General features: G+C 43.0%; 3 protein-coding genes across 5 annotated transcripts in view; 1 reads left to right on the top strand and 2 right to left on the bottom strand.

The window, feature by feature from the left end:
* LOC139562564 (voltage-gated delayed rectifier potassium channel KCNH1-like) overlaps positions 1-5,128 on the bottom strand; it is a 96,405-nt gene extending 91,277 nt beyond the window's left edge. For both annotated transcript variants that reach the window (XM_071380335.1, XM_071380337.1), the window contains exon 1: positions 4,854-5,128. In XM_071380335.1, coding sequence (XP_071236436.1) covers positions 4,854-4,926 — 73 coding nt within the window. In that variant the 5' untranslated portion in view covers positions 4,927-5,128. The remainder of the gene's footprint in view (positions 1-4,853) is intronic.
* A 5,816-nt stretch (positions 5,129-10,944) lies between these two features.
* LOC139562374 (large ribosomal subunit protein mL63-like) lies at positions 10,945-12,241 on the bottom strand. The gene is made up of 2 exons (XM_071380065.1): positions 12,106-12,241; positions 10,945-11,437 (listed from the first exon to the last, which is right to left on the bottom strand). Exon 2 carries the CDS (start codon positions 11,391-11,393, stop codon positions 11,082-11,084), a length of 312 nt encoding a protein of 103 aa, XP_071236166.1. The 5' UTR covers positions 11,394-11,437; positions 12,106-12,241; the 3' UTR covers positions 10,945-11,081.
* Positions 12,242-12,662: 421 nt separating this feature from the next.
* LOC139562561 (1-phosphatidylinositol 4,5-bisphosphate phosphodiesterase epsilon-1-like) overlaps positions 12,663-26,906 on the top strand; it is a 42,362-nt gene continuing 28,118 nt past the window's right edge. Inside the window, exons 1-2 of one of the 2 annotated variants that reach the window (XM_071380331.1) lie at positions 12,663-12,946; positions 13,555-14,828. In XM_071380331.1, coding sequence (XP_071236432.1) covers positions 13,656-14,828 — 1,173 coding nt within the window. In that variant the 5' untranslated portion in view covers positions 12,663-12,946; positions 13,555-13,655. Of the gene's footprint in view, positions 12,947-13,426; positions 14,829-26,906 lie in introns of both variants that reach the window. The other variant, XM_071380330.1, reaches the window with a different exon arrangement.

The raw sequence follows: 26,906 nt of genomic DNA, 5'->3' as shown, positions 1-26,906 counted from the left end.
AATAGCACATGTATAATATCACATTTGTATGAATTTGTGATTTTGGGAAGGAAGGAAAAGCAAGCTCTAAAAAACAATACAGGAGTCAATGTGATGAGGATCAAATAGGCTTTTGATCCATTCACAAATTACTGACATAGGAGCTACTCAGACAGCTACGGAGCTCGGAAAGTCTGCACCTAAAGCTTCAACCATAGACTGTATTACCTAACTGGAGTCAACAGGACTCATGCACAGGACTGGCAACACACACACACACAGTTTATTTGCTGTGTTCCACCATCTTTTTATGGAAGAGAAGATACACTGGCAATTCTAAGGATATTTCTGACAAAGGATTATGGAAAACTCCCAAATCTTAGGGATGGTTTCCACCATATATAAAATCCAGATTTAACCCTTTGCTGACTGCAGCACACAAAGGAAGAAAGACGGAGTCCGAGTTATACTGTACATTCACACCACTGTGCAGTTCATTCCCTGTCTCAATACGAGTTGGGTGTAATACCTATGAACAGCACTGATCTCTGTTATTCTGCATGTTCAAAGGGAAACTTAACTTCACTCCAATCCTCTGAAACAACACACACACACACACAAGCGCGCGCGCACACGCTCGCTCTCTCTCGCATCACAAACACCCTCTTGAAAGTAGGTTAACGTCTCAGAATCCAGGGGGGAAAGTGGGAATAGGAGAAGAATTATCGTAGCAGTGTATGTCGAGCCTCAAGATTTCATACCATGCAGCTTTTAAAAGACATGCTACTGTAAATTCCTCCAGGTACTCTGGGCCTTGTATTGTTGCTGGGCAAGTTTGAACATTTCTGAAGGCAAAATAGCATTACCATGAGAAAACATGTTTACACAATAGTACCCAAATTAGTACCCAATAGTACCCAAATTATATTTGTTCCATACTGTAAACACACAACGTGTTGTCTTGTCTCATTTATGAAACTGCTGTGTTGGCAGTTTGTATCGAATAGTATAGCTTCTGTATTGATCACTAAGACAATATAGCACAGTATGTGTGTGTGTGCGCTTCAGTTCTGTCTGCTTGTCGTTAACTTTCGGGAGATTTCTGGCCAGTCAGCTCTGAGATTAGGGGACTGACAGACACAGGTACATGCCTGACAGACTACAGGGAAATCACTCTCTCTTTGTTGATTCCTCCACTATTGCACAATATGTTGTTCACATTGTTGTTATAAAAAAGCACAATTGAATCTGCCAGTACATAGTCAACCTGGCATCCATTAAAAGGGGCATGCTACAGTAGCATACTAAATAACAAAATTATGTAATGTTTGTGGTGTCAAAAAGTCACACGTCATCAACATGGAATGGCAACAAAACACAAACTAAATGTACTACTCAACAATATAAAATACACAAACTACCAAACTACAAACTTCACCAAGATAAATGAAGACAAACACAACTGACACAAGCACAACTACAGCGCTATGAAGTAGAACGTTCCATGCCAACATTTGTTATTTTACAATGTTTTTTTAAACAACCGTAGGATGCCGTCGCTGATAGGTAGCTAAACATCAGTCATCTATGCCCCAACAAAGAACAAGTGTCCTAGGAACTGAATTAACAGTCACAAACAGTTACTAGCACAGAACGTCTCCGAAACTTTAGCTGGGTAGTGTCTATGAACCGAAAATAGTAGAAGTTAATGATGTTAAATGAAAAGAGAACAGGTGGCAAAAAGAAGCAGGTATCTGTCCCCCAGGCCAGGATTTTAAGCCTATGTCATAGACTTGGATTAATTTGCTTTGCAAATTAACAGCAATTGGTACAGAACAACAGACATAGTACATGGAGTTAATAGACGGTGAGATTAGGGGAAAAACATGAGCAGCACTACAAAACATGGGTTGGGTTTATACCTGTCTGTCTATGTGATAATGTCCATACTGAAAAGTTGAAAAGAAAAATGGTTAAAGTAACAGTGACAAACTTATTTCAAACAAACTGGTACGTTTCATTTGAGTGATTTTTGTAATGCTTTTTCCACAACCAACATTTCACACGTCGACATATTGAGTTACACACGTTCTTTGAGCTCTTGAACTAAAAGGAGTAGTTGTGTGACTTTGCAAAATCACAATGAACTAGCTACACGACTTGGGTTATGGCTCGGTCTCAATGCCCTTGTTCACTCTTCCTCCTGAACTTCGATCAATGAGTCCACTCTAATCCATGCCACGTGTCTCCTTCTGCCCTGTCCTGCCCTGCTATGACTGGTGTGTGGAGTAGCTTGGTGTATAATGGCTGCCGTGCTTCACCTAGGGTCCTGTTCATTAGGGAACCAAACAGGAGAAAATTGACTTGTACACCTAAAGTTACACAAACTGTAATGCTGCTCTAATAAACACGACCCTGGTTGGTGCTTCTACTCATTGGTTACCACTATACATCACTAACCAGGCAGTGGGACCCCAATAGACTATAGTTGGGCAACAATGGCTGACAACAGTATTTTCTGAAAATTTTGAATTGACGAGGAGAAAACTTTAATGGATTGAGGACTGTGCCATTCAATTAGTTTCTTTTGGTTTTACATAAGGTCATTCTTAAAAAGCAAAGGTGTGGTTGATTGTCCAAGGAGGGACGCTCATGAATGAGAGGGGTGTCCCCAAAATTGGGGTGTACCTCAAACATGTAGGCCTGGTGCAATTGCACATGGGTAATGTAGCCTACCCACCTGGCCCCGCCTTGCTGCCTCATTGGATATGGATGTCTCCTTCCATCCCACCTACACTTGTCCTACTCATTTGTGTTTCTTTCATAAATTTGGTAGGCTACCAATAACTATGTACTTTGTTTTGTTATTTTGGCAGAATTGATTGACCATACAGTTAAGCAAACTTTCAGTGAACAGTTAGTCCAAACAGCATTTGTAGATTAAGACAAACAAGGCTAAATTAAACATCTATTCTTCCTTTTTCATGGAATTGTGGTGGCAAATAACATTTACTTATATTGAAATAAGTATTTTAATCAATATGTATTAGTGGAGAAGTAACGAGGAACCTATGCTATTACGTTGATTAAGAGATTTTACGTCTAGCATAAAAATACACTATATAGACAAAAGTATGTGGACACCCCTTCAAATAAGTGGATTCAGCTATTTCTGCCACACCCGTTGCTGACAGGTTTATAAAATCGACCACACAGCCATGCAAACGCCATAGACAGTGACTTTCAACGTTGCACAGTCATAGGATGTCACCTTTCCAACAAGTCAGTTCGTCACATTTCTGCCCTGCTACTGTAAGTGCTGTTATCGTGAAGTGGAAACGTCTAGGAGAAACAACGGCTCAGCCGCGAAGTGGTAGGCCACACAAGCTCACCGGACGGGACCGTTGAGTGCTGACGCACGTAGCGCGTAAAAATCGTAATGTAATGAAACAGCAGGGAGCAGGTCTCGAAGTCCGGCGCGCTATCGACTGTGCCGCAAAAGCGTGCTCGTGCAGCAGAGTCGATTTCCGCGCTTATAAAGCTTATAAACCCAGGGTTGTTACACTACTCCCTCTTTTCAAAGAGCGCGTCCTCGCGCTAGCTTGCGACTCTACGTTTTACAGGAACGCGCTCACCGGCCAAGCACACCCACTGTCGTGGATGCAAGGTCCGATCACTTCTGACACCAATGTAATGAAACAGCAGGGAGCAGGTCTCGAACCCTCGACCTTCTAGCCCGAAGTCCGGGGCGCCATCGACTGTGCCGTAAAAGCATGCTCGTGCGGCAGAGTCGATTTCCGCGCTTATAAACCCAGGGTCGTTACAGTATGTTTAACAAAAAAAAACACTACCGAGTCCCAAGCAATGTCAGCACAAGAACTGTTCGTCGGGAGCTTCATGAAATGGGTTTCCACGGCCATGGAAGCTCCCTCTTCTGGGAAGGCATTCCACCAGATGTTGAAACATTGCTGCGGGGACTTGCTCCCATTCAGCCACAAGAGCATTCGTGAGGTTGGGCACTGATGTTGGCTGTTATAGCAGGTGTCCACATACACTACATGACCAAAAGTATCTTCATGCGTAATCGATGCATAATCATGTCCATAATGAGACCCATACACCGTAGCTACTAGCTACTGTTGTGAAGAAAACACATGTATGGGCCTGTTTCTATAGGTTGGACTACATGTTGAAAACAACGACTATATCCATCCTCTCAAAGCCACACCAATAAAGAGGATGAAACAAAGAGCCTATTATTTTGGGTGGATTTTCTCAAAACGATAAGCAAATAGTATAGTTTAACTAGCCGACAGGCCAAACAACTTTAAAGTGCAATTTAATCATCCCATTTTATTTAGTATATAAAAATGTGTTTATTCAAGATTTATTTTACTGTATAGGCAGACTACGGAGAAATATCCTAGGCTATTTTTAGGCTGCATAATTTCCAAAATTGTGCGTTGCTGCTGATTCCATGGTAGTAAGGTTGCACTTTAGATAAATAAGAAGCGACTTTCTGGGGATGGGATATGCCCAAGCCTGACTGTAAAAAAAAACGAGGTGTGCCTGACAAATAGCCTAGTAATTGTATCCCATTTGATAAGTTCATAAACTACCATACAACTTTTACTAAGCATAGATGTTTGGAAAGGACATGGGAAATGTTTCCATTTGTGTTATGGTTATTCCGAAGACTCCAAGTCACGACGACGTTGAGGAAGAAAAATCGCGCAGTTTCTCGATCCTAGCCATTCGTATGCTTTTTTACATGCCAAAGATTTAAAACCCCAACAGAAAAGTTTTTTAGGGATACTCCATCATCAAGATAATTATCATAGGCATTACACATCTCATTGGAGCATGATCCTTACCGTTAGATCGTCTGACAATATTTTCTAAAAAAGTGTTTTGAGGGGCTACAAGTCCTCTCCTTCCTCCGGCCATCCTGGTTCGTCATTCAGTAGTCCGTGTGAGGAAGCGGTCGGTGGGGCTGTATGCTGTCAGCAAAACTATAACTCCAGACGTCTGTCTTCATGGTCCCTTTTATCTGTACGGAGTGAGTGAGCTTTAGATAAAGAACTCGTCTATAGCTGCTACTGCTACAAAGACTTCTCACAGTCGCTGGCTGCGCTTCCCCTGTCTAGCAAGCGCATACAGCACGTCAGGACGCGCATACGGAATTATCCTCCGCGCTTGTTTGAGCGCAGCGACGCGCCTTACTGGTGGTCCATGGGCTTTTATGGTTCTTCATTCAAACTCCGAGTGCCATCTGCCGGTGATATATGGCAGTGATTCGGAACCCTCTCCTCGGGGACCCCCAGCCGTTCCATGTATTTGATCTATTCCAGAGCTAGCGCACCTAATTCTACTTCTCAAGTCATTATCAAACTGTTGACTAGGCGAGTTAGTTGGGCCAATTCAGGGCTACACCAGAATTATGAAACGTCTGGGTATCCCTGAGGAGAGGTTTGAGAACCATTGATATATGGTATACCATCATGAAAGAACCATATTATACATCCACTAGAAAAGGGGTTTCCCAAACTCGTTCCTGACACATTTTGGTTTATGACCTAGCACTACACAGATGATTCAAATAATCAAATCTTGATGTTGGTTATTTGAATTAGCTGTGTATTGGTCAAGCAAAAAAAAAAGTGTAACAGGGCCCCAGGACCCGAGTTTGGAAAACAAATCAAATTGTATTGGTCACATACACATGGTTAGCAGATGTGTAGCGAAATGCTTGTGCTTCTAGTGCAGTAATATCTAACAAGTAATCTCACAAATTCACAACAACAACCTTATACACACAAGTGTAAAGGAATGAATAAGAATATGTACATATAAATATATCGATGAGCGATGGCCGAACGGCATAGGCAAGATGCAGTAGATTTGTCCCATGGAATAAATGTTGCGGATCTTAATGTTTCTCCTCATAATCCTTGACTATCGGACCACCATTTTATTACGTTTGCAATCGCAACAAATAATCTGCTCAGACCCCAACCAAGGAGCATCAAAAGTCGTGCTATAAATTCTCAGACAACCCAAAGATTCCTTGATGCCCTTCCAGACTCCCTCTGCCTACCCAAGGACGTCAGAGGACAAAAATCAGTTAACCACCTAACTGAGGAACTCAATTTAACCTTGTGCAATACCCTAGATGCAGTTGCACCCCTAAAAACTAAAAACATTTGTCATAAGAAACTAGCTCCCTGGTATACAGAAAATACCCGAGCTTTGAAGCAAGCCTCCAGAAAATTGGAACGGAAATGGCGCCACACCAAACTTGAAGTCTTCCGACTAGCTTGGAAAGACAGTACCGTGCAGTATCGAAGAGCCCTCACTGCTGCTCGATCATCCTATTTTTCCAATTTAATTGACGAAAATAAGAACTATCCAACATTTCTTTTTGATTATGTCGCAAAGCTAACTAAAAAGCAGCATTCCCCAAGAGAGGATGGCTTTCACTTCAGCAGTAATACATTCATGAACTTCTTTGAGGAAAAGATCATGATCATTAGAAAGCAAATTACGGACTCCTCTTGAAATCTGCGTATTCCTCCAAAGCTCAGTTGTCCTGAGTCTGCACAACTCTGCCAGGACCTAGGATCAAGAGAGACACTTAAGTGTTTTAGTACTATATCTCTTGACACAATGATGAAAACAATCATGGCCTCTAAACCTTCAAGCTGCATACTGGACCCTATTTCAACTAAACTACTGAAAGAGCTGCTTCCTGTGCTTGGCCCTCCTATGTTGAACATAATAAACGGCTCTCTATCCACCGGACGTGTACCAAATTCACTAAAAGTGGCAGTAATAAAGCCTCTCTTGAAAAGCCAAACCTTGACCCAGAAAATATAAAAAACTATCGGCCTATATCGACTCTTCCACTCCTCTCAAAAAAAAAATTAAAAGCTGTTGCGCAGCAACTCACTGCCTTCCTGAAGACAAACAATGTATACGAAATGCTTCAGTCTGGTTTTAGACACCATCATAGTGTAACAGTTTAACTTTAGTCCGTCCCCTCGCCCCGACCGCGAACCAGGGACCCTCTGCACACATCAACAACAGTCACCCACGAAGCATCGTTACCCATCGCTCCACAAAAGCCACGGCCCTTGCAGAGCAAGGGGAACCACTACTTCAAGGTCTCAAAGCAAGTGACGTCACCGATTGAAACGCTATTAGCGCGCACCACCGCTAACTAGCTAGCCATTTCACATCGGTTACAACAGCACTGAGACTGCACTTGTGAAGGTGGTAAATGACCTTTTAATGGTGTCAGACCGAGGCTCTGCATCTGTCCTTGTGCTCCTAGACTTCAGTGCTGCTTTTGATACCATCGATCACCACATTCTTTTGGAGAGATTGGAAACCTAAATTGGTCTACACGGACAAGTTCTGGCCTGGTTTAGATCTTATCTGTCGGAAAGATATCAGTTTGTCTCGGTGAATGGTTTGTCCTCTGACAAATCAACTGTACATTTCGGTGTTCCTCAAGGTTCCGTTTTAGGACCACTATTGTTTTCACTATATATTTTACCTCTTGGGGATGTCATTCGAAAACATAATGTTAACTTTCACTGCTATACGGATGAAACACAGCTGTACATTTCAATGAACATGGTGAAGCCCCAAAATTGCCCTCACTAGAAGCCTGTGTTTCAGACAGGAAGTGGATGGCTGCAAACTTTCTACTTTTAAACTCGGACAAAACAGAGATGCTTGTTCTAGGTCCCAAGAAACAAAGAGATCTTCTGTTGAATCTGACAATTAATCTTGATGGTTGTACAGTCGTCTTAAATAAAACTGTGAAGGACCTCGGTGTTACTCTGGACCCTGATCTCTCTTTTGACGAACATATCAAGACTGTTTCAAGGACAGCTTTTTTCCATCTACGTAACATTGCAAAAATCAGACACTTTCTGTCCAAAAATGATGCAGAAAAATTCATCCATGCTTTTGTTACTTTTAGGTTAGACTACTGCAATGCTCTACTTTCCGGCTACCCGGATAAAACACTAAATAAACTTCAGTTAGTGCTAAATACGGCTGCTAGAATCCTGACTAGAAACAAAAAATGTGATCATATTAATCCAGTGCTAGCCTCCCTATACTGGCTTCCTGTTAAGGCAAGGGCTGATTTCAAGGTTTTACTGCTAACCTACAAAGCATTACATGGGCTTGCTCCTACCTATCTTTCCGATTTGGTCCTGCCGTACATACCTACACGTACGCTACGGTCACAAGACGCAGGCCTCCTAATTGTCCCTAGAATTTCTAAGCAAACAGCTGGAGGCAGGGCTTTCTCCTATAGAGCTCAATTTTTATGGAATGGTCTGCCTACCCATGTGAGAGACGCAGACTCGGTCTCAACCTTTAAGTCTTTACTGAAGACTCATCTCTTCAGTGGGTCATATGATTGAGTGTAGTCTGGCCCAGGAGTGTGAAGGTGAACGGAAAGGCTCTGGAGCAACGAACCGCCCTTGCTGTCTCTGCCTGGCCGGTTCACTCTCTCCACTGGGATTCTCTGCCTCTAACCCTATTACAGGGGCTAAGTCACTGGCTTACTGGTGCTCTTCCATGCCGTCCCTAGGAGCGGTGCATCACTTGAGTGTGTTGAGTCACTGACGTGATCTTCCTGCCTGGGTTGGCGCCCCCCCTTGGGTTGTGCCGTGGCGGAGATCTTTGTGGGCTATACTCGGCCTTGTCTCAGGATGGTAAGTTGGTGGTTGAAGATATCCCTCTAGTGGTGTGGGGGCTGTGCTTTGACAAAGTGGGTGGGGTTATATCCTGCCTGTTTGGCCCTGTCCGGGGGTATCATCGGATGGGGCCACAGTGTCTCCTGACCCCTCCTGTCTCAGCCTCCAGTATTTATGCTGCAGTAGTTTATGTGTCGGGGGGCTAGGGTCAGTCTGTTATATCTGGAGTATTTCTCCTGTCATATCTGGTGTCCTGTGTGAATTTAAGTATGCTCTCTCTAATTCTCTCTTTCTTTCTTTCTCTCTCTCGGAGGACCTGAGCCCTAGGACCATGCCTCAGGACTACCTGGCATGATGACTCCTTGCTGTCCCCAGTCCACCTGGCCGTGCTGCTGCTCCAGTTTCAACTGTTCTGCCTGCGGCTATGGAACCCTGACCTGTTCACCGGACGTGCTACCTGTCCCAGACCTGCTGTTTTCAACTCTCTAGAGACAGCAGGAGCGGTAGAGATACTCTTAATGATCGGCTATGAAAAGCCAACTGACATTTACTCCTGAGGTGCTGACTTGTTGCACCCTCGACAACTACTGTGATTATTATTATTTGACCATGCTGGTCATTTATGAACATTTGAACATCTTGGCCATGTTCTGTTATAATCTCCACCCGGCACAGCCAGAAGAGGACTGGCCACCCCTCATAGCCTGGTTCCTCTCTAGGTTTCTTCCTAGGTTTTGGCCTTTCTCGGGAGTTTTTCCTAGCCACCGTGCTTCTACACCTGCATTGCTTGCTGTTTGGGGTTTTAGGCTGGGTTCCTGTACAGCACTTTGAGATATCAGTTGATGTAAGAAGGGCTATATAAATAAATCTGATTTGATTTAGATGGTAGAGTATATTATATACATTTGAGATGAGTAATGTAGGGTATGTAAACATTATATAAAGTTGCATTGTTTAAAGTGACTAGTGATACATTTATTACATCCAATTTTTTATGATTAAAGTGACTAGAGATTTGAGTTAGTATGTTGGCAGCAGCCACTCAATGTTAGTGATGGCTGTTTAACAGTCTGATGGCGTTAAGATAGAAGCTGTTTTTCAGTCTCTCAGTCCCAGCTTTGGTGCACCTGTACTGACCTTCTCCTGACACCACACTCCCGAGGGACATCACCTCCTCCCTGTAGGCCGTCTCGTCGTTGTTGGTAATCAAGCCTACCACTGTAGTGTCGTCTGCAAACTTGATGATTGAGTTGGAGGCATGCATGGCCACACAGTCATGGGTGAACAGGGAGTACAGGAGAGGGCTGAGAACGCACCCTTGTGGGGCCCCAGTGTTGAGGATCAGCGGGGTGGAGATGTTGTTTCCTACCCTTACCACCCGGGGGCGGCCCGTCAGAAAGTCCAGGACCCAGTTGCACAGGTCGGAGTTGAGACCCAGGGTCTCGAGCTTAATGACGGGTTTGGAGGGTACTATGGTGATAAATTGCTGAGCTGTAATCGATGAACAGCATTCTTACATAGGTATTCCTCTTGTCCAGATGGGTTACCTTGCGGAGGGAATAGCTATACTGTTTGTATTCGGTCATGTTTCCAGTTGCCTTGCCATGATTAAAAGCAGTGGTTCGCGCTTTAAGTTTTGCACGAAGGCTGCCATCAATCCACGGTTTCTGGTTGGGGAAGGTTTTAATAGTCACCGTGGGTACCCTGCACCTTTGAAAGTGAAATGGGCCTTTTTTTGTACAGGTCGTGGGTCTATTTGCATCCTAAACTGTTTAAACACATTCTGAAAGATCATCGTCAAGTACGCCAGTGGTTCTCAAACCTCTCATCGGGACACAAAGCCGTTCCATATAGGCTACTTGAACTACTCCAGAGCTTGCACACCTGACTCAACTTGTCAACTGATCATCAAGACCTTTAATAGGTGAATCACATGAGCTAGTGTAGCAGATGGGAGCTGGGAACGCACTCCTCAGCCTGAAGTGTCTCCACTTGCGCTGCCCAAAGCTAGCTTTGCGGTGGCACGAATGGGTAAGATGCTTCTGGAGGGCACGTTTGTGAGGCAGAGGTGTTGGGTTTGAGCTGAATCAAGAGGAAGCGGTACGCTAAGCAAGCAGCATGGCATCCTTTACACTAGTTCAGGCCTACAACATAATTGTGAAACATCTGGGGGTACCAAAGGAGAGGTTTGAAACCCACTGATGTATGCACAAGACCATTTGAAATGTATTATGAAGCAAATAACAGGTTGTTTTTAAATCAGAGCTTGCTTTATAGAGAATTTCCAACACTCCATAGTTCATATACATTACATACATTACACACCGGAGTCAACATGCATGCCCCCTCTCCATCCCCCCACACAAAGTCAATACTTCCTCCTCATTAACTGGACCATGTCTTGGTTGTGTTGAGGTGACTTAGATGATCCGCAACATATTTATGTTCTGGAAACTTTTGAAACTTGGTCTCCTTAATTTTGAGCCAGTTCTGTGCTCGGCGCTCAGCGGCGTGTCCTCGCTCCTGCTCTGTGGTCATGTACGGCCGGGAGATCCAATACTCATTCTCTGCCTCGCGTTCCAGGTGCACCAGCATGTTGCGTTTCATCTGCCAGGTGATGGCACGCGGCCGGCGGTACTTCCCGATCCACTGCTTCCCAGAGATGCCTTTCCTCAGCAGGGCCATGGTGAGGAACATTGTGAAGGATGGTGGTTCTTCTCAGCAAGCCGTGGATTTATAGGCTACAACATGATAGAAACAGAGAAAAATGTGGGTATTGGCTCCATCTTACAGGAGAGGAACATTGATCACTAGCTAGGTGGTAGTGGCAAAACAATGGAGGGAATTGCATCATTGGAATAAAATGTAATTCCCCCTGAAATGTTATCATTAAAAAAAATATGAATTAAGAAGTTACATTTTACAATTTAACGTGAGTCATTTAGCAGGTTCTGGCTTACAGTAGTGAGTTTTCTAATGGACGTATAATATGGTTATTTTCGTATAGCCACACGGGACCATATTACATTTAGCAAACTATAAAATTACTAGAGATATATGGGTATACTCTTCCAAAACCCTGGAATATTTTAGGAATACAAATGCCATAACAATGTCAAACATAGAACCGCGCGTGCACAGAAGCTGCCCCTCTATCCTTGACAAAAACGACGCATCTGCAGCTAATTTACATTTGGTTGAACAAAAATTATTATGGACAGGTCTGTCCCATTTTCAGACTAATCCAAGTAATCAGAGTATCATTTCATGAGTGAAACCCCAAATAATTAGTGTTGTGTAAGTAAATGCTACTAGCTAGTTGGTAGCATTAGACTGGCTAGCTACTACAAACGCGTTAAAAAAGGAATTTATTAGGAAATTATTCCTAGCTCCATTTCTTTTGGATTACCTGTCAATTATCCGATACAAATCCAGCAATATTGATGTTCTCTTCATGTAACTCGTGCAAAACGTGACCCCAGTCGGTTTGAATGACATTTATTTCTTCCGCGAATTCTACGGTATGCAGGAGGAATCAAACCATTTCACATGTAATGACGATTTCATTCCAGCTGGTGGCGGCATTATACAGAGTTGGTTTGAAGACCACAGAAACAGTCATCCAGTTTCATCAGAGACGGAATGTTTTCAAATCTCTGGTTTCATATGTTTTTGTTATGATAAGTTAAGGCATTTGTACCAATCAATTGTCATGTTCTTCAAAATCAAAGAGGCACTATTTAATGCCTTTAGAAAGCTGCTCAAATCTAATCTGCTAAAATAGGTAATTGCAAAGTAGGTATGTGTTGCAGGAGCCAAATCCTAACCTTACCCTATTCTGTGTGTTTACTTTCTGAATGAGCAAGCAACTCATGATTGATTGTAAACCCATATTGACCTGATGGTACAAAGTTCATATTGAATAGATGGGAGTATAAAAGCAAGTCTATTTAAGTGACTGCCACTTTAAACGCTGTGAAGGTATTAGCATTAGGTCCTGTCTAGTGTGATTGCAAAACAACCCAGTTAGCTGTGAGAATAAAAAAGGATAAAAGCTCCTGCCAAGTTCTGTAAAGAAAGACCTGCCCGGTGAGATCCCTGTTTCTGTGACTCCCTTTTTCCCCGCTCCCCTGATTCCTTTCTTTTCCTCTCCTCCCAGCCCCCCTCTTATACTGCGAATAGAGAAGGAACTGGGACGCATCTGGACAGCTGGAAATGAATCTGGAGAGACACAAGTCAACCATACTAAGGTAAGGAAAACCTAATCATTCAACAAGATCACAGGCTGAAAAGTTTGAGAAGTTTTAGTCTTGTGACTTTTTGATTATTCTAATAGGGTTTTCACATGATAATCCCATGCAAACAGACCTTTGATAATGCAGGGTTTTTACATTGTGATAGGCTACTGTAGCAGAAGAGAATGGGGTATAATATTCTATTAACCATTTTTCATTCACCACTTTAGGAGCTTTAATGCACATACAGTAGGTCACTGCACAGGGCTCTGTTACAGTTACCTCATAATATGGTCTTAATAATGTTTTCTCACTTTGTTTGGCCATAGGCAGGGAAAGTGTTGGCCATAGGCAGGGAAAGGGAAGGGAAGCCTGATTGTATGGTATATCTGCTTTCAATCATCATATCATAGTCACTTCCCTTTCACACGTCATGGTGCATTGTATCCAGTGGCATTTTATATCTAACTTGGGTTTTCCTGCTGTCTCCTGCAGATTTATGAGGGCTGTGCCTGCCTGGCTGGCACAGCAGCAAAGTTAATCTCTAAGTGTGCACAGAGGGACACATCTCCTTAACAACATGCAGCATTGACAAAATAGTTTCACTCTCCTGGTTTTCACAGCTGTTGTGGACTCCACCTGGACCCACCTCTGTTTGTAGATGCTCTGACATCTCTGAATACCGACAAGGAGGAACACACAGACAGGCAGGCCGGCCAGCAAGATGGAGGAATTCTCTACCAGCAACACAAACGAGACAGAGACATGTGCCAAGGGGGACCAGCAGAGAGTTAAAGTTCAACTGCAGTCTGATAACACAGATGCACCGCCACCACCACCCGATAAACACTCCAGCAATGGCTGCCGTGCAATGGAGTCTCTGGATGCTGGATCGAGGCAGAGAGAGTGTGTGACTGTGCCTGCCAGTAAACCTTCGGGTTGCTGCTATAACGCAAGCTGCAGGAAGGGCCTTGGGCCTTGTGTACTGTGCTGCAGTCAGATCACAGACGTTTGCAAGGACCCTGACAGTAACACTACAGTCCAGAGAGCAGGGATTTCACCTCAGACGTACACAGCTGATAAAACAGGATATGTTACACAGAGCATTGTAGGTACTGTAGTGCATCACGACACAGATGTACGCAGGAGTGTCATGGGGTTGGAGTCACAGGAGTTGTCTCCTCTGTGTAATACAATGACACTATCAGGTGGGTGCAGTAACAAGAACTGGTTTCAGGGCTTGCTCTACCCTGGTACCTCCTTAGGTTATGATAGAGGCAAGGAGGCTGTAGGGGGCAAGGTGTCAGGCTCAGAACCCTCAATGTCCTCAGTGCCATCTTCCACAGGAGTCACTACGGGCAGCTTCGCCTTCTGTCTGGTGGAGGAGGTGACATCATCAACAGTCACCGACACCAGCTCTGCCCATAGACTCAGAGATGGCCGCATCAGCCCAGGGGGAAAAGCCGAAACTAAAATGTGCTCTACATTGGCACTCCTTCCCGCCAGCCCTCCCAAAAGCCCCACGGCTTTAAAGATGGCCTCAGACAATGGGTTAGTATTTGACTGCGAGACTGAGGATAACTTTTCATATAATACGCAAGAGTGTTCGACGGTCCTGGTCCGTAGATTTTTGAGGGAAAACCAGAGGGTGAAGACGTCGATGTGTACAGGAACCAGGACTATCATCAGGACGTTACCCACAGGGAGGATCGGTGAGGAGGCGTGGAACATTGTCTGCAGAAGGGAGCCCCTCCAGGTGTGGGATGAGGATGACCACCAAACTTCTGGTGGATACAGCCGATTGAGTGGATACAGTGGGCACAGTTCAACCTCTCAGAGTCTACATCTGCAAGTGTGTAAACTTCTCCTTGGAAAAACAGGAGACTTGTTTTTTGAGGTAAGAGCATACACGCAGTTGGCTTTAATGGTTCCATTGAGCAAAACTGTGTCACTTTTAGTTTAAAACTACTTTGGAAAATCCCTAGACTACACTGGACTACACACACCTAGACCATACACACAAACACATGCACGGCGTGTTTCAGAAAGGAAACGTGTGTAAAAAATAAATAAAATGATACAGTGCTACACTATGTAGTGTGAGCCAAAAGTCAGGTTGAAGTATTTTGGTATGAATCTTGTCTTGGAGGCATAGCTGAGTGATTTCCACTAGATGGGCCAGTGGCAATGTAAAAATGTATGAATTTGTTGTTGTTGTTCCTTTTTTGGTCTTAATTTAAGGTTAGGGTTAGGCATAAGGTTATCAGTTTGCTTAATGTTAGGGGTAGGTTTCACATCTGATTGCATGACTTTGTAGTGAGGTCCCTGCAGAGCTGCCTCTAGTACATGAGTCATCCCAATAAAAGCCAACCTGCAGCCAAAACTCACTGAGCTGCAGTGGCAATGGGGGTTGTGGCAGCCGGGTAGGAGAGCAAAGGGGAGGGGTGGTTAAGTTAAGTAGAACACTAGAGGCCTGTATTATAGAGGTGCGTCTCAAATGTCACCATATTCCTTATATAGTGCACTATTTTTGACCAGAGCCTTATGGGCCCTAGTCAAAAGTAGTGCACTATAAACGCAATAGTGTGCCATTTGCGACACAGCTACAGGGTCTGGGCTGCTCTGCACTAGTGGGTACACACCCAATGGAAAAGTTAGGCTACACCATTACATCACAATCACTTGGCAGATGGTTACAATCTCAACCATGCAAAACAAATACAGTCAGTGGAAAACAAAGCACTCACGCTCCAGAGTTTGTTTTTAAGGTGCTGCCGAGTCAAAAACATCAAGCTTCAGGAGAAATAAAAGGAACAACTTGCATACTTGGCCTACTTATAGCTTCAACCTGTGGTAATTGTTTGGTAGGTAGACCCAGAGTAGGTGAAAACAGTCACAGCCTACTGAAAGAAGAACCTGTCATAAAAGGATGATTAGAGGGAACTGAGAGATGAGGGGATGGTCTGTCTTCAGTCCTCTTTACACCTTCACCAGGAATCATGAGAGATGAGGGGGATGGTCTGTCTTCAGTCCTCTTTACACCTTCACCAGGAATCATGAGAGATGAGGGGGATGGTCTGTCTTCAGTCCTCTTTACACCTTCACCAGGAATCATGAGAAGATGGTGATGTCTGTGTTGACTTTTAAGAAATGTATTTTCTCAGGACCCCAATGGAAAAATGTGTTTTATCCTCAATTATTTTATGTAATGTTGTTAAAACATGACAGTGTGTACAGTGGTCCAACACAATAAAGAGTTATGAGTACATTCCTAAAAGGGGGAATGAGGAGTGGCATGAGCTCAGAGGTGGTTATGATGCAGTCTAGTCTGGGATTCAAACGACAACAAAGTGGGGACCCTGCCACTTTTGGAGACAAACGTTTTAGAAAAGTATTTACCAATCACAGATTGCCCCTTTAGAAGTCAGTAAACCTCGGAGAATGGACTGCAGACCTTCTCATTCAGTACTTATTCTGCAGCAGCAATACTGTACGCTGCTGTTAATAATACAGTGGATTAGACTGCCACCTACTGGTATGATATATATTGTTACTGCTCACTTAAACCCTTGGCACAGAGAAGTGTCCAATCTAATCTGAAAAACACTGATGTTTGCTCCAGTCCAAGCAATAACACACCTGATTCAAATTATCAATACATGATAGTCTGTAATAAATACTTTATTATTTGAATTAGGGTAAATGAAATGCTCTCCTTTTGAAAATAAATTGCATGGCCGATTCAACTGACAGCCGAAGACTTGAAATTAACTGCAACTGTTGTTGTACAATAACAGGTATTTGTACTGAACCACCGTGGTCTCAGCAGAAAATAAGACTCTAAGATCCTTGTTAAGTAATTTCTGTAGAAAAGAATACCAGAATCTGTTTCAGTGATCAGGGTTTAAAGAGGTAATTTCAAGGTTGACTGAACTCAATAGTGTGGGTCAGGGATGAAGACAATTCAGGGAATTTCAGAGGGGGAAATCAGTTCATGACGGGAAAGAATTGCCATTTAAAATAGCAGTCATGGTAATTGAATAAACAATGTGATTGGTAACTGTGTGTGTGTGTGTGTGTGTGTGTGTGTGTGTGTGTGTGTGTGTGTGTGTGTGTGTGTGTGTGTGTGTGTGTGTGTGTGTGTGTGTGTGTGTGTGTGTGTGTGTGTGTGTGTGTGTGTGTGTGTAAAGGACCTCACGCTGCTTGCTTAGCGAGTACCGCTTCCTCCTGAGTCGGCTCATACCAAGGTTCAACCCCATTACCCCAGCCTTGCTAACACACGTGACCACCCTCCTGATGCATCTTCCCATTCGCACCACGGAAAAGCTAACTTTTGCGGGCCACTTCAGGCTAAGGAGTGAGTTTCATGTGCGTGTCTGTGCATGCCTGTGTGTGTCCTGTGTGAGTCTTCTCTTGAGTGCAGTCACTGCCGACCTAACGTGATAGCATAAGGCTTTTTTTTCACAATAAAGAGATTTTCACGGATCGCCCAAACTGCAGTGGTTAGAGTAGAAGAGCACCGGTGATGTGTTTTATATAGAAGGGTCATGTTCTCCTAATAACTGCTCTTACTGATGTCAAGTCTCCCTAACCATATAAGGGGAGCTGCCCCCACCCCTTCTCTAGTTTTGCTCCCTCTCTCTCCTCTTAGGTTTCAGACATGCTCTTTCTCTTCTGTCTCAAACATATCTCTCTCCCCTCTTCCTCTCTTGCAATCTCTACAAACTGGATCATACGGACATGACATGGCTATTGCAGATTTACTGACTTTCTCTAATTGTGGAGGCTGTAGTACATTAGGCATGATTTTCTAATGTAAGTCAAAATATATTTTCTTTGTCATTCAGATGGTTTATTCAATGAAAGCAGTAGCACTAGTACTTAACTGACTTTTCTATCAAATTATGCATACTATCATCTTAGTTAATCGTATCAGTGGTGATCGCTCAAGGTAGTGTGATTGTGTTCCTGATGGTAAATGCGGGTCCTATTTGTCTCTGTTCAACTGTTAGGTAAAACCCTACAAGATAAGCAGAGTGTTGCTTGTGGCAGTATATCTTATAGTGTTACAAGGGTTCCATACATGATCTTGTGGCACAACTATCATTTCAGATGGTTTCATTGCAAACATGCAGTACAGTATATTACATGCATCCTTGTGACAAGTGCTGTAGTATTATAGTCTACGAAAGGCTCTATGGATGGCTGAAGTGATACCAAAAACCTTAACAAGATTCTATTGCAGAGGGATGTGTATCCCTGGTTTGGTGTAATATGGCAGAATAGTTTCTAGCCAATGTATAGACTGTACACATATGGATTAAGTGTATCAGGTCCACGGCCAACATCTGTAGCAACCTTCCACAATTTGACAAAAACATATTTTTTATTTAAGACATTGAGACCTACTGAAGGTCTCTTTTACAAATGTGCCCTGTATGTACAACATAATATACACATTATACCCAAGCTATATATATATATATATATACAGTGGGGAGAACAAGTATTTGATACACTGCCGATTTTGCAGGTTTTCCTACTTACAAAGCATGTAGAGGTCTGTCATTTTTATCATAGGTACACTTCAACTGTGAGAGACGGAATCTAAAACAAAAATCCAGAAAATCACATTGTATGATTTTTAAGTAATTAATTTGCATTTTATTGCATGACATAAGTATTTGATCACCTACCAACCAGTAAGAATTCCGGCTCTCACAGACCTGTTAGTTTTTCTTTAAGAAGCCCTCCTGTTCTCCACTCATTACCTGTATTAACTGCACCTGTTTGAACTCGTTACCTGTATAAAAGACACCTGTCCACACACTCAATCAAACAGACTCCAACCTCTCCACAATGGCCAAGACCAGAGAGCTGTGTAAGGACATCAGGGATAAATTGTAGACCTGTACAAGGCTGGGATGGGCTACAGGACAATAGCCAAGTAGCTTGGTGAGAAGGCAACAACTGTTGGCACAATTATTAGAAAATGGAAGAAGTTCAAGATGACGGTCAATCACCCTCGGTCTGGGGCTCCATGCAAGATCTCACCTCGTGGGGCATCAATGATCATGAGGAATGTGAGGGATCAGCCCAGAACTACACGGCAGGACCTGGTCAATGACCTGAAGAGAGCTGGGACCACAGTCTCAAAGAAAACCATTAGTAACACACTACGCCGTCATGGATTAAAATCCTGCAGCGCACGCAAGGTCCCCCTGCTCAAGCCAGCGCATGTCCAGGCCCGTCTGAAGTTTGCCAATGACCATCTGGATAATCCAGAGGAGGAATGGGAGAAGGTCATGTGGTCTGATGAGACAAAAATAGAGCTTTTTGCTCTAAACTCCACTCGCCGTGTTTGGAGGAATAGAAGGATGAGTACAACCCCAAGAACACCATCCCAACCGTGAAGCATGGAGGTGGAAACATCATTCTTTGGGGATGCTTTTCTGCAAAGGGGACAGGACGACTGCACCGTATTGAGGGGAGGATGGATGGGGCCATGTATCGCGAGATCTTGACCAACAACCTCCTTCCCTCAGTAAGAGCATTGAAGATGGGTCGTGGCTGGGTCTTCCAGCATGACAACGACCCGAAACACACAGCCAGGGCAACTAAGGAGTGGCTCCGTAAGAAGCATCTCAAGGTCCTGGAGTGGCCTAGCCAGTCTCCAGACCTGAACCCAATAGAAAATCTTTGGAGGGAGCCGAAAGTCCGTATTGCCCAGCGACAGCCCCGAAACCTGAAGGATCTGGAGAAGGTCTGTATGGAGGAGTGGGCCAAAATCCCTGCTGCAGTGTGTGCAAACCTGGTCAAGAACTACAGGAAACGTATGATCTCTGTAATTGCAAACTAAGGTTTCTGTACCAAATATTCAGTTCTGCTTTTCTGATGTATCAAATACTTATGTCATGCAATAAAATGCAAATTAATTACTTAAAAATCATACAATGTGATTTTCTGGATTTTTGTTTTAGATTCCTTCTCTCACAGTTGAAGTGTACCTATGATAAAAATTACAGACCTCTACATGCTTTGTAAGTAGGAAAACCTGCAAAATTGTCAGTGTATCAAATACTTGTTCTCCCCACTGTATATATATATATATATATATATATATATATATATATATATATATATGTATGTATATATATATATATATATATATATATATATATATATATATATAATATACTGTATATACACATTAAAATACAAAAACACAGTCATGGTAAGCACAAATAAAACATCACAAATCACCCAGAAAAACAAGTTACATTCCTTCACAAATAAGTCCCTCTCCAATCCTTTAAATTGCCCGAACAGCAGCAGAACATCAAGATGAAATGTATTAGGGTGTTCTCACTCGTTCCACTTTACTACATTTGTCGTTTCTATTTCATTTCATTTAAACAGATAGAAATGTATAAACTGACATGAGTTTTAAGCCATATGCAGTATGAAAGGTATTTGAGTAACACTTAACATTGAATGTATCATTTCTAAAGGGGTCGTAAAGAGCTTATCAGTTGTTGATAGACAGTTTAGTTTACAGGTGTTAATAAACATTTATTACTATTTGACAGATATAATCTTTCATTATTGGTTTAGGCCTATAAATCATTGTACACGGGGTTGGGTAGATTACTTTCTAAATGTAATCCGTTACAGTTACTGTCCAAAATCAGTAACAAATTTTGGATTACCCAAACTCAGTAATGTTATCTGATTACATTCAGTTACTTTTAGATGACTTTCCCCTTAAGAGGTATTAGAAGAAGACAAAAATGTATGTTACCAATTGAACGACATCTATTGCAGGATAAATCAATGTTAAAGTTTACATAGCTGGCCATATATAGATGTTACATTTTACTTTATGGGTTGGTTATGTAGGCTTCTTCTAACCCATCGCTTTCTACTACATATAATACGATTAAATTATATATTTACATTAAAAACCAAGTCTATCAGAATTCCAGTCATTCCAATAAATGTTAAACCCCTTGATCTTCAAGAATAGGACTTGGAAATATGGAAGTATAAATTAGCCAAATTGTTTTACCTGAGCATGACCCAAAAACGAAGGACTTGTTTGTCACACCCTGATCTGGTTCACCTGTCCTTGTAATTGTCTCCACCCCCTCCAGGTGTTGCTTTTTATCCCCGGTGTATATATCCCTGCGTTTCCTGTCTCTCTGTGCCAGTTCGTCTTGTTTGCCAAGTCAACCAGCGTTTTTCCTTGCTCCTATTTTTCCCCGTCTCTGTTTGTTTCTAGTCCTCCTGGTTTCGACCCTTGCCTGTTCTGACTCCGAACCCGCCTGCCTGACCACTCTGCCTGTTCTGATTATCAGCCTGCCTATCCCCTTGTACTGTTTTTGGACTCCAATCTGGTTTCTGACCCCTGCCTGGCCTGACCTCGAGACTGCCTATCGTCTGGTACTGTTTGGACTCTGGTTTATGAATTCTCGCCTGTCCCCGACCTGCCTTTGCCTACTCCCTTTATTATAATAAATATCGGAGCTCTACCATCTGCCTCCTGTGTCTGCATTTGGGTCTCGCATTGTGCCCTTATATTATTAGCCACCCCTCCTCGATGTTTATGATTTTGTTGTCCTGGAGGACTGATTGGGCTCATTGATTCGAGTTGAAAAATAAATGCTGCGCTCATGGAATGGCATGCTTTGAGCACTACTGAAAAGTGCTATTTACATGTAAAAAATAAATGCCATTTGCTGCATTTGCCTATTGTTTACCTTTTTGTTGGTGACACTTTATCTTGATAATATGCAGCTGTTTAAAGTGCAAATCCACAGATGAAACAATAACAAAATGGATGCCCAGCCTCTGTTTTGGTGAAAAGTTGAGGGATGGGCCTGGAGAAATGTAACCACTCTCAGATTAATAGACAGAGCTATGGAAGCAAGGACTGACCATCCATGATATAAAATTATTGTTTTAACCCCATGTTATGAGACTATACAGTGTTTGTTTATATTTACAATGTTTACAAACATTGGAATAAATCAAGCTTATATTTGGGGTTCTCATGGATTACGACAGTTGAACTAAGCTCATGAAGGATTTATAAATTATATTCTTCAACAATCAATGGATATATATATACACTACCATTCAAAAGTTTGGGGTGATTTGTCCTTGTTTTTGAAAGGAAAGCACATTTTTTGTCCATTAATATAACATCAAATTGATCAGAAATACAGTGTAGACATTGTTAATGTTGTAAATGACTATTGTAGCTGGAAACGGCAGATTTTTTATGGAATATCTACATAGGCGTACAGAGGCTCATTAACAGCAACCATCACTCCTGTGTTGGTTGCTGTTAGCTAATCCAAGTTTATAATTTTAAAAGGCTAATTGATCATTAGAAAACCCTTTTGCAATTATGTTAGCACAGGTGAAAACTGTTGTTCTGATTAAAGAAACAATACAACTGGCCTTTCGACTAGTTGAGTATCTGGAACATTAGCATTTGTGGGTTCGATTACAGGCTCAAAATGGCCAAAAACAAATAACTTTCTTCTGAAACTCGTCAGTCTATTCTTGTTCTGAGAAATGAAGGCTATTCCATGCGAGAAATTGCCAAGAAACTGAAGATCTCGTACAAGGCTGTGTACTACTCCCTTCACAGAACAGCGCAAAATGGCTCTAACCAGAATAGAAAGAGGAGTAGGAGGCCCCGGTGCACAACTGAGCAAGAGGACAAGTACATTAGAGTGTCTAATTTGAGAAACAGACGCCTCACAAGTCCTCAACTGGCAGCTTCATTAAATAGTACCCACAAAACACCAGTCCCAATGTCAACAGTGAAGAGGCGACACTGGGATGCTGAACTTTCCAGCTACAATAGCCATTTACAACATTAACAATGTCTATACTGTATTTCTGATCAATTTGATGTTATTTTAATGGACAAATTTTTTTGCTTTTCTTTCAAATACAAGGACATTTCTAAGTGACCCCAAACTTTTGAATGGTAGTGTATATATAATTTATAAATCCAAAAATGGATGTAGAAACTACAGATTGCCCCTTTTAAGTCTATCAAAAGTGTGAAAATTTGAGCATGTGTCCATTAGGCCTATGAATTTTTTTTCCCAGCATGAATTAGATTGAGCAATAAAAGCCCACTTTTATTCCATGGGCTTGGATCCGCACGATGCAGCTGTTGCAATAAGCATTTTTCACTGGCTGTCCACTGGTTTAAAAAACAATGATTGATATGCAGCTTAAACTTCAACCATTATTGGGTTCAAATACACATTTGGATTTGTGAACAGCCATCCACAACAACCACAATCCGTAAGGCGCAAATAGCTAAATGAGAAGTGTGATTCATAATGCGCTATGTAGATATCAATAATAAGTGATATCCGTATCGCTGTAGACTACACTACTACTGACATCCTTACATCCAAGCGTTTATTCAAGTTGGATAATCTTTGGATGCCGACAGCAGTCGCACCATTGGAAGACATAGCTTGGACTGTAGCCTACAAAAGCATATTCCTGCTCTTTTCCCGCGATCCATCAAACACATTTGGTGTGTCATCCTAGTGGTCTCAGACTTGTGGTCAGACTCACTCAGGTGGAACAAACTTACATTTGTGCCTTTTTTCAATTCTGATTTGAATGTCATTGAGAAAACAGAGAAGTGTCAAAGATTTTTTTCCGCTAACATCCTTTCTGAATTTTAAAGTATTCGTCTGGTTTTTCGAAAGTATCTGATTACAATATTTTTGCTGGTAACGTAACGGATTACAGTTACCGTTTTATTTGTAATCCCTTACATGTAATCCGTTACTCCCCAACCCTGATTGTACAATACTAGCAACAAGCCTAGAACTTACTAGATATGTTTTTATTTTGAAACTTTACAAATGTACAAAACCACATATAACAACAACACTAAATAACCAAGGCTTCCTCTCCTCATCTCATACATTCATCTTCTCTGATGAGAAAGAAATGGACTGGACCAGTCCGACTGGTATATGCAAATACTAAGAAGATATCGCTCTCACCTTCCCTATGGTCAGTACAGAATGGAATGTAGATGAGGGGAGGACACCACTATAGATGCGTTGCACCCTATGATCATCTTCAAATTGACCAAAATCCTGAGCTTTGAGTGAAATGACCAGATTTGATGATACAATCATTTGACAAATGAGGTCCATTGACGGCCATTCTCTTAACATCTGTGGAAGCCTCTGGTCCAGCGCAGTGCATGCTGATCAGATTCATTAAGGGAAAACATTTTGAAATAGAAAACAAAAACAAGCTGCTCTTATTGGACAATTCCAAGTATAGTCCCTCCCCGTTTCAGTCCATTTTCTTCCATTTGTTCCCTAATGAATACGACCCAGGGTTTTGGCTCTTACCAATGTGGCCATGTCTCAAGGGCACAGATTGTATCTTACCTAGTTATTTTCTGATGATCTCATTTTGCTCTATTGTAGGTTTGGCAACTATGTGTGTTTTCTATAGCTGTTCGCACCTCTCCCTGTAGGCTTTACAGACGCTCCCCACCTCGTTTGCAACCCTTCTAATTTAGTGTACCCTGCACGCAAAACCCATGTTGAATTCCAGGTCTCTGGACGATTTGCGGTCAAGAACGTCAAGTTTATCTCAGCCTATGCTACGCTTCAGACCCTTGACTTTTTGGCCCTGACAAAGACATGGATCCCCCCAGAGAAGACTTCTACTCCAGCTGCTCTCTCTTCATCTGACTGTTTTCTCTCATAGTCCGAGAGCGTCTGGTCGTCGCGGTGGTGGCACAGGGCTACTCATTTCTCCTAAGTGGAGTTTTTTTTTCTCCCTCACATTTCCTCCCTCACTCACGTGTCCATCTCCTCATTTCAATTCCATGCTGTCACTGTCACTCGTCCGCTCAAGCTTAACATTGATGTCATCTATCGCCCACCACTTGCTCTTAGAGAGTTCCTCAATGAGCTTGACACCTTCATAAATTCATTTCCAGACAATAGCTCACCACTCTTTGTACTTCCGACGTCTGCCTTCGTTTAATTTCTTTCCAACTTTCTTTCCCCTCCTTGCCTCTTTTGACCTCACCCTTTCCCAATCCCCTCCAACTCACAAGGCAAGTAATACGCTTGACCTCATCTTTACTAGAGGCTGCAGGCCTACTAATCTCACTGCAACTCCCCTTCAGGTCTCTGATCACTACTCCTTTTCTGTCTCCCTCTCCTCCAACCCTAGCCACTCAGCTCCTACCCAGATGGTCATGTGCCGTCGCAATCTTCACTCTCTCTCCCACTACGCTCTCCTCTTCTATCCTATCATCTCTCCCTTCTGCTAAATCCTTCTGTCTCCTGGTTCTGCCTCTTCAACCCTAGTCTCATCCTATGACTCGCACTGTCCCCTTTCCTCCCGGCCGGCTCGGCTCTCCCCTCCTGGTCCGTGTCTGAGTGACTCATTGCGAGCTTACAGAACAGGGATGCGGGCAGCTGAGTGAAAATGGAGGAAAACTAAACTTCCGGAGGACCTATCATTCTTTCACTCCCTCCTCTCTACCTTCTCTTCCTCTGTATCCGCTGCTAAAGCCACCTTCTATCACTCTAAATTTCAAGCTTCTGCCTCTAACCCTAGGAAACTCTTTTCCACTTTCTCCTCCCTCTTTAATCCTCCACTCCCCCCTCCCTCTGCGGACGACTTTGTCAACCACTTTGAAAAGATTGACGACATCTGCTCCTCATTCACTCAACCTATTGAGTCCACTGGTTCCAGTCACACAGAACTACCCTACGCCTTGACCTCTTTCTCCCCTCTCTCTCCAGATGAAATCCTGCAACTAGTGAGGTCTGTTCGCCCGTCAACCTGCCTGCTCAACCCCATCCACTCCTCTCTTCTCCAAACCATCTCTGGAGACATTCTCCCATTCCTTACTTTCCTCATCACCTCATCCCTGACCACTGGCTGCGTCCCCTCTGATTTCAAAATGGCGGAGTCACTCCCTTCCTCAAGAAACCAAAACTACATACCAGTATCCCTTCTTATTTTCTTTCCAAAACACTTGAGCATTCTAGGCCCTCCTCTTCTCTTCTCTCTATACACCATGTATACACCATGTCCCTCAGCTCAGTCACATCCTCACATGGTCTCTCCTATCAGTGCTTTGTGGAGGACACTTAACTACTTTCTCAATATCTCTGCGTGCCTGGCAGATATCTCAGCTTGGATGTCTCTCCACCACCTCAAGCTCAACATCAACAAGACAGAATGTAAGGTCTGTAAGGAAGAAGACACCCTGCTGTTTATGATATCCGCACATATCATATGGAAGTATGTAGTATGGAAGACTTTCTAAAAGAATGAACATACATGTGTGTGTGTGTGGTGTGTATGCATGCGTCCGTTCATTGGTGTGTTCATCTATGTGTTGGGGAGAATAAATTCATTCATGACTATGGGTTCCATACCCTTTAAAGGAACCAAAAGAGGTTAAAGTCCGGTGATGATGATGTGAATATAATTTCAGAATATTCGACTCCAGGGAATATTTGGTTTAGCTAAAGCACATTGTCTGTTAGGTTCTGCCAGCTGGATCCACTTCCCTGTCTCCTCTCTCTCTCCTGGTGGTGGGGGCTGAATGCCCTGGGATAGGGTGGTGGTCCTAGGGAGGGGTGGTGGTGGGTGGGGGCTGAATGTCCTGGGGTAGTGCTGTAGTCCTAGGGAGGGGTGGTGGGTGGGGGCTGAATGTCCTGGGGTAGTGTGGTAGTCCTAGGGAGGGGTGGTGGGAAGGTTAGTAGTGGTGGTGGCCCTCCATGGGTGCTCCTTTCCTGTGCACCAGGGGTGGTGGTGGACAGTACAGTACTACTCCTGACCTTCCTCTCATTTTTCCCTATACTGACTAACAGCCACAAAGGGGGTTGGTAGAAGTCCTGGGGAGGGGTGTTGGTGGGGAATGTGTTGCACCACAGGCGCC

Source organism: Salvelinus alpinus, chromosome 32, assembly GCF_045679555.1.
Source record: "Salvelinus alpinus chromosome 32, SLU_Salpinus.1, whole genome shotgun sequence".
NCBI classification, from domain to species: Eukaryota; Metazoa; Chordata; class Actinopteri; order Salmoniformes; family Salmonidae; genus Salvelinus; species Salvelinus alpinus.
The sequence above is the reverse complement of the archived record's forward strand: the minus strand, read 5'-3'. Positions and strand labels throughout refer to the sequence as shown.

Coding starts and splice junctions, on each gene's coding strand:
- LOC139562374 (XM_071380065.1), bottom strand. CDS start 11,393: ATGTTCCTCACCATGGCCCTGCTGAGGAAAGGCATCTCTGGGAAGCAG.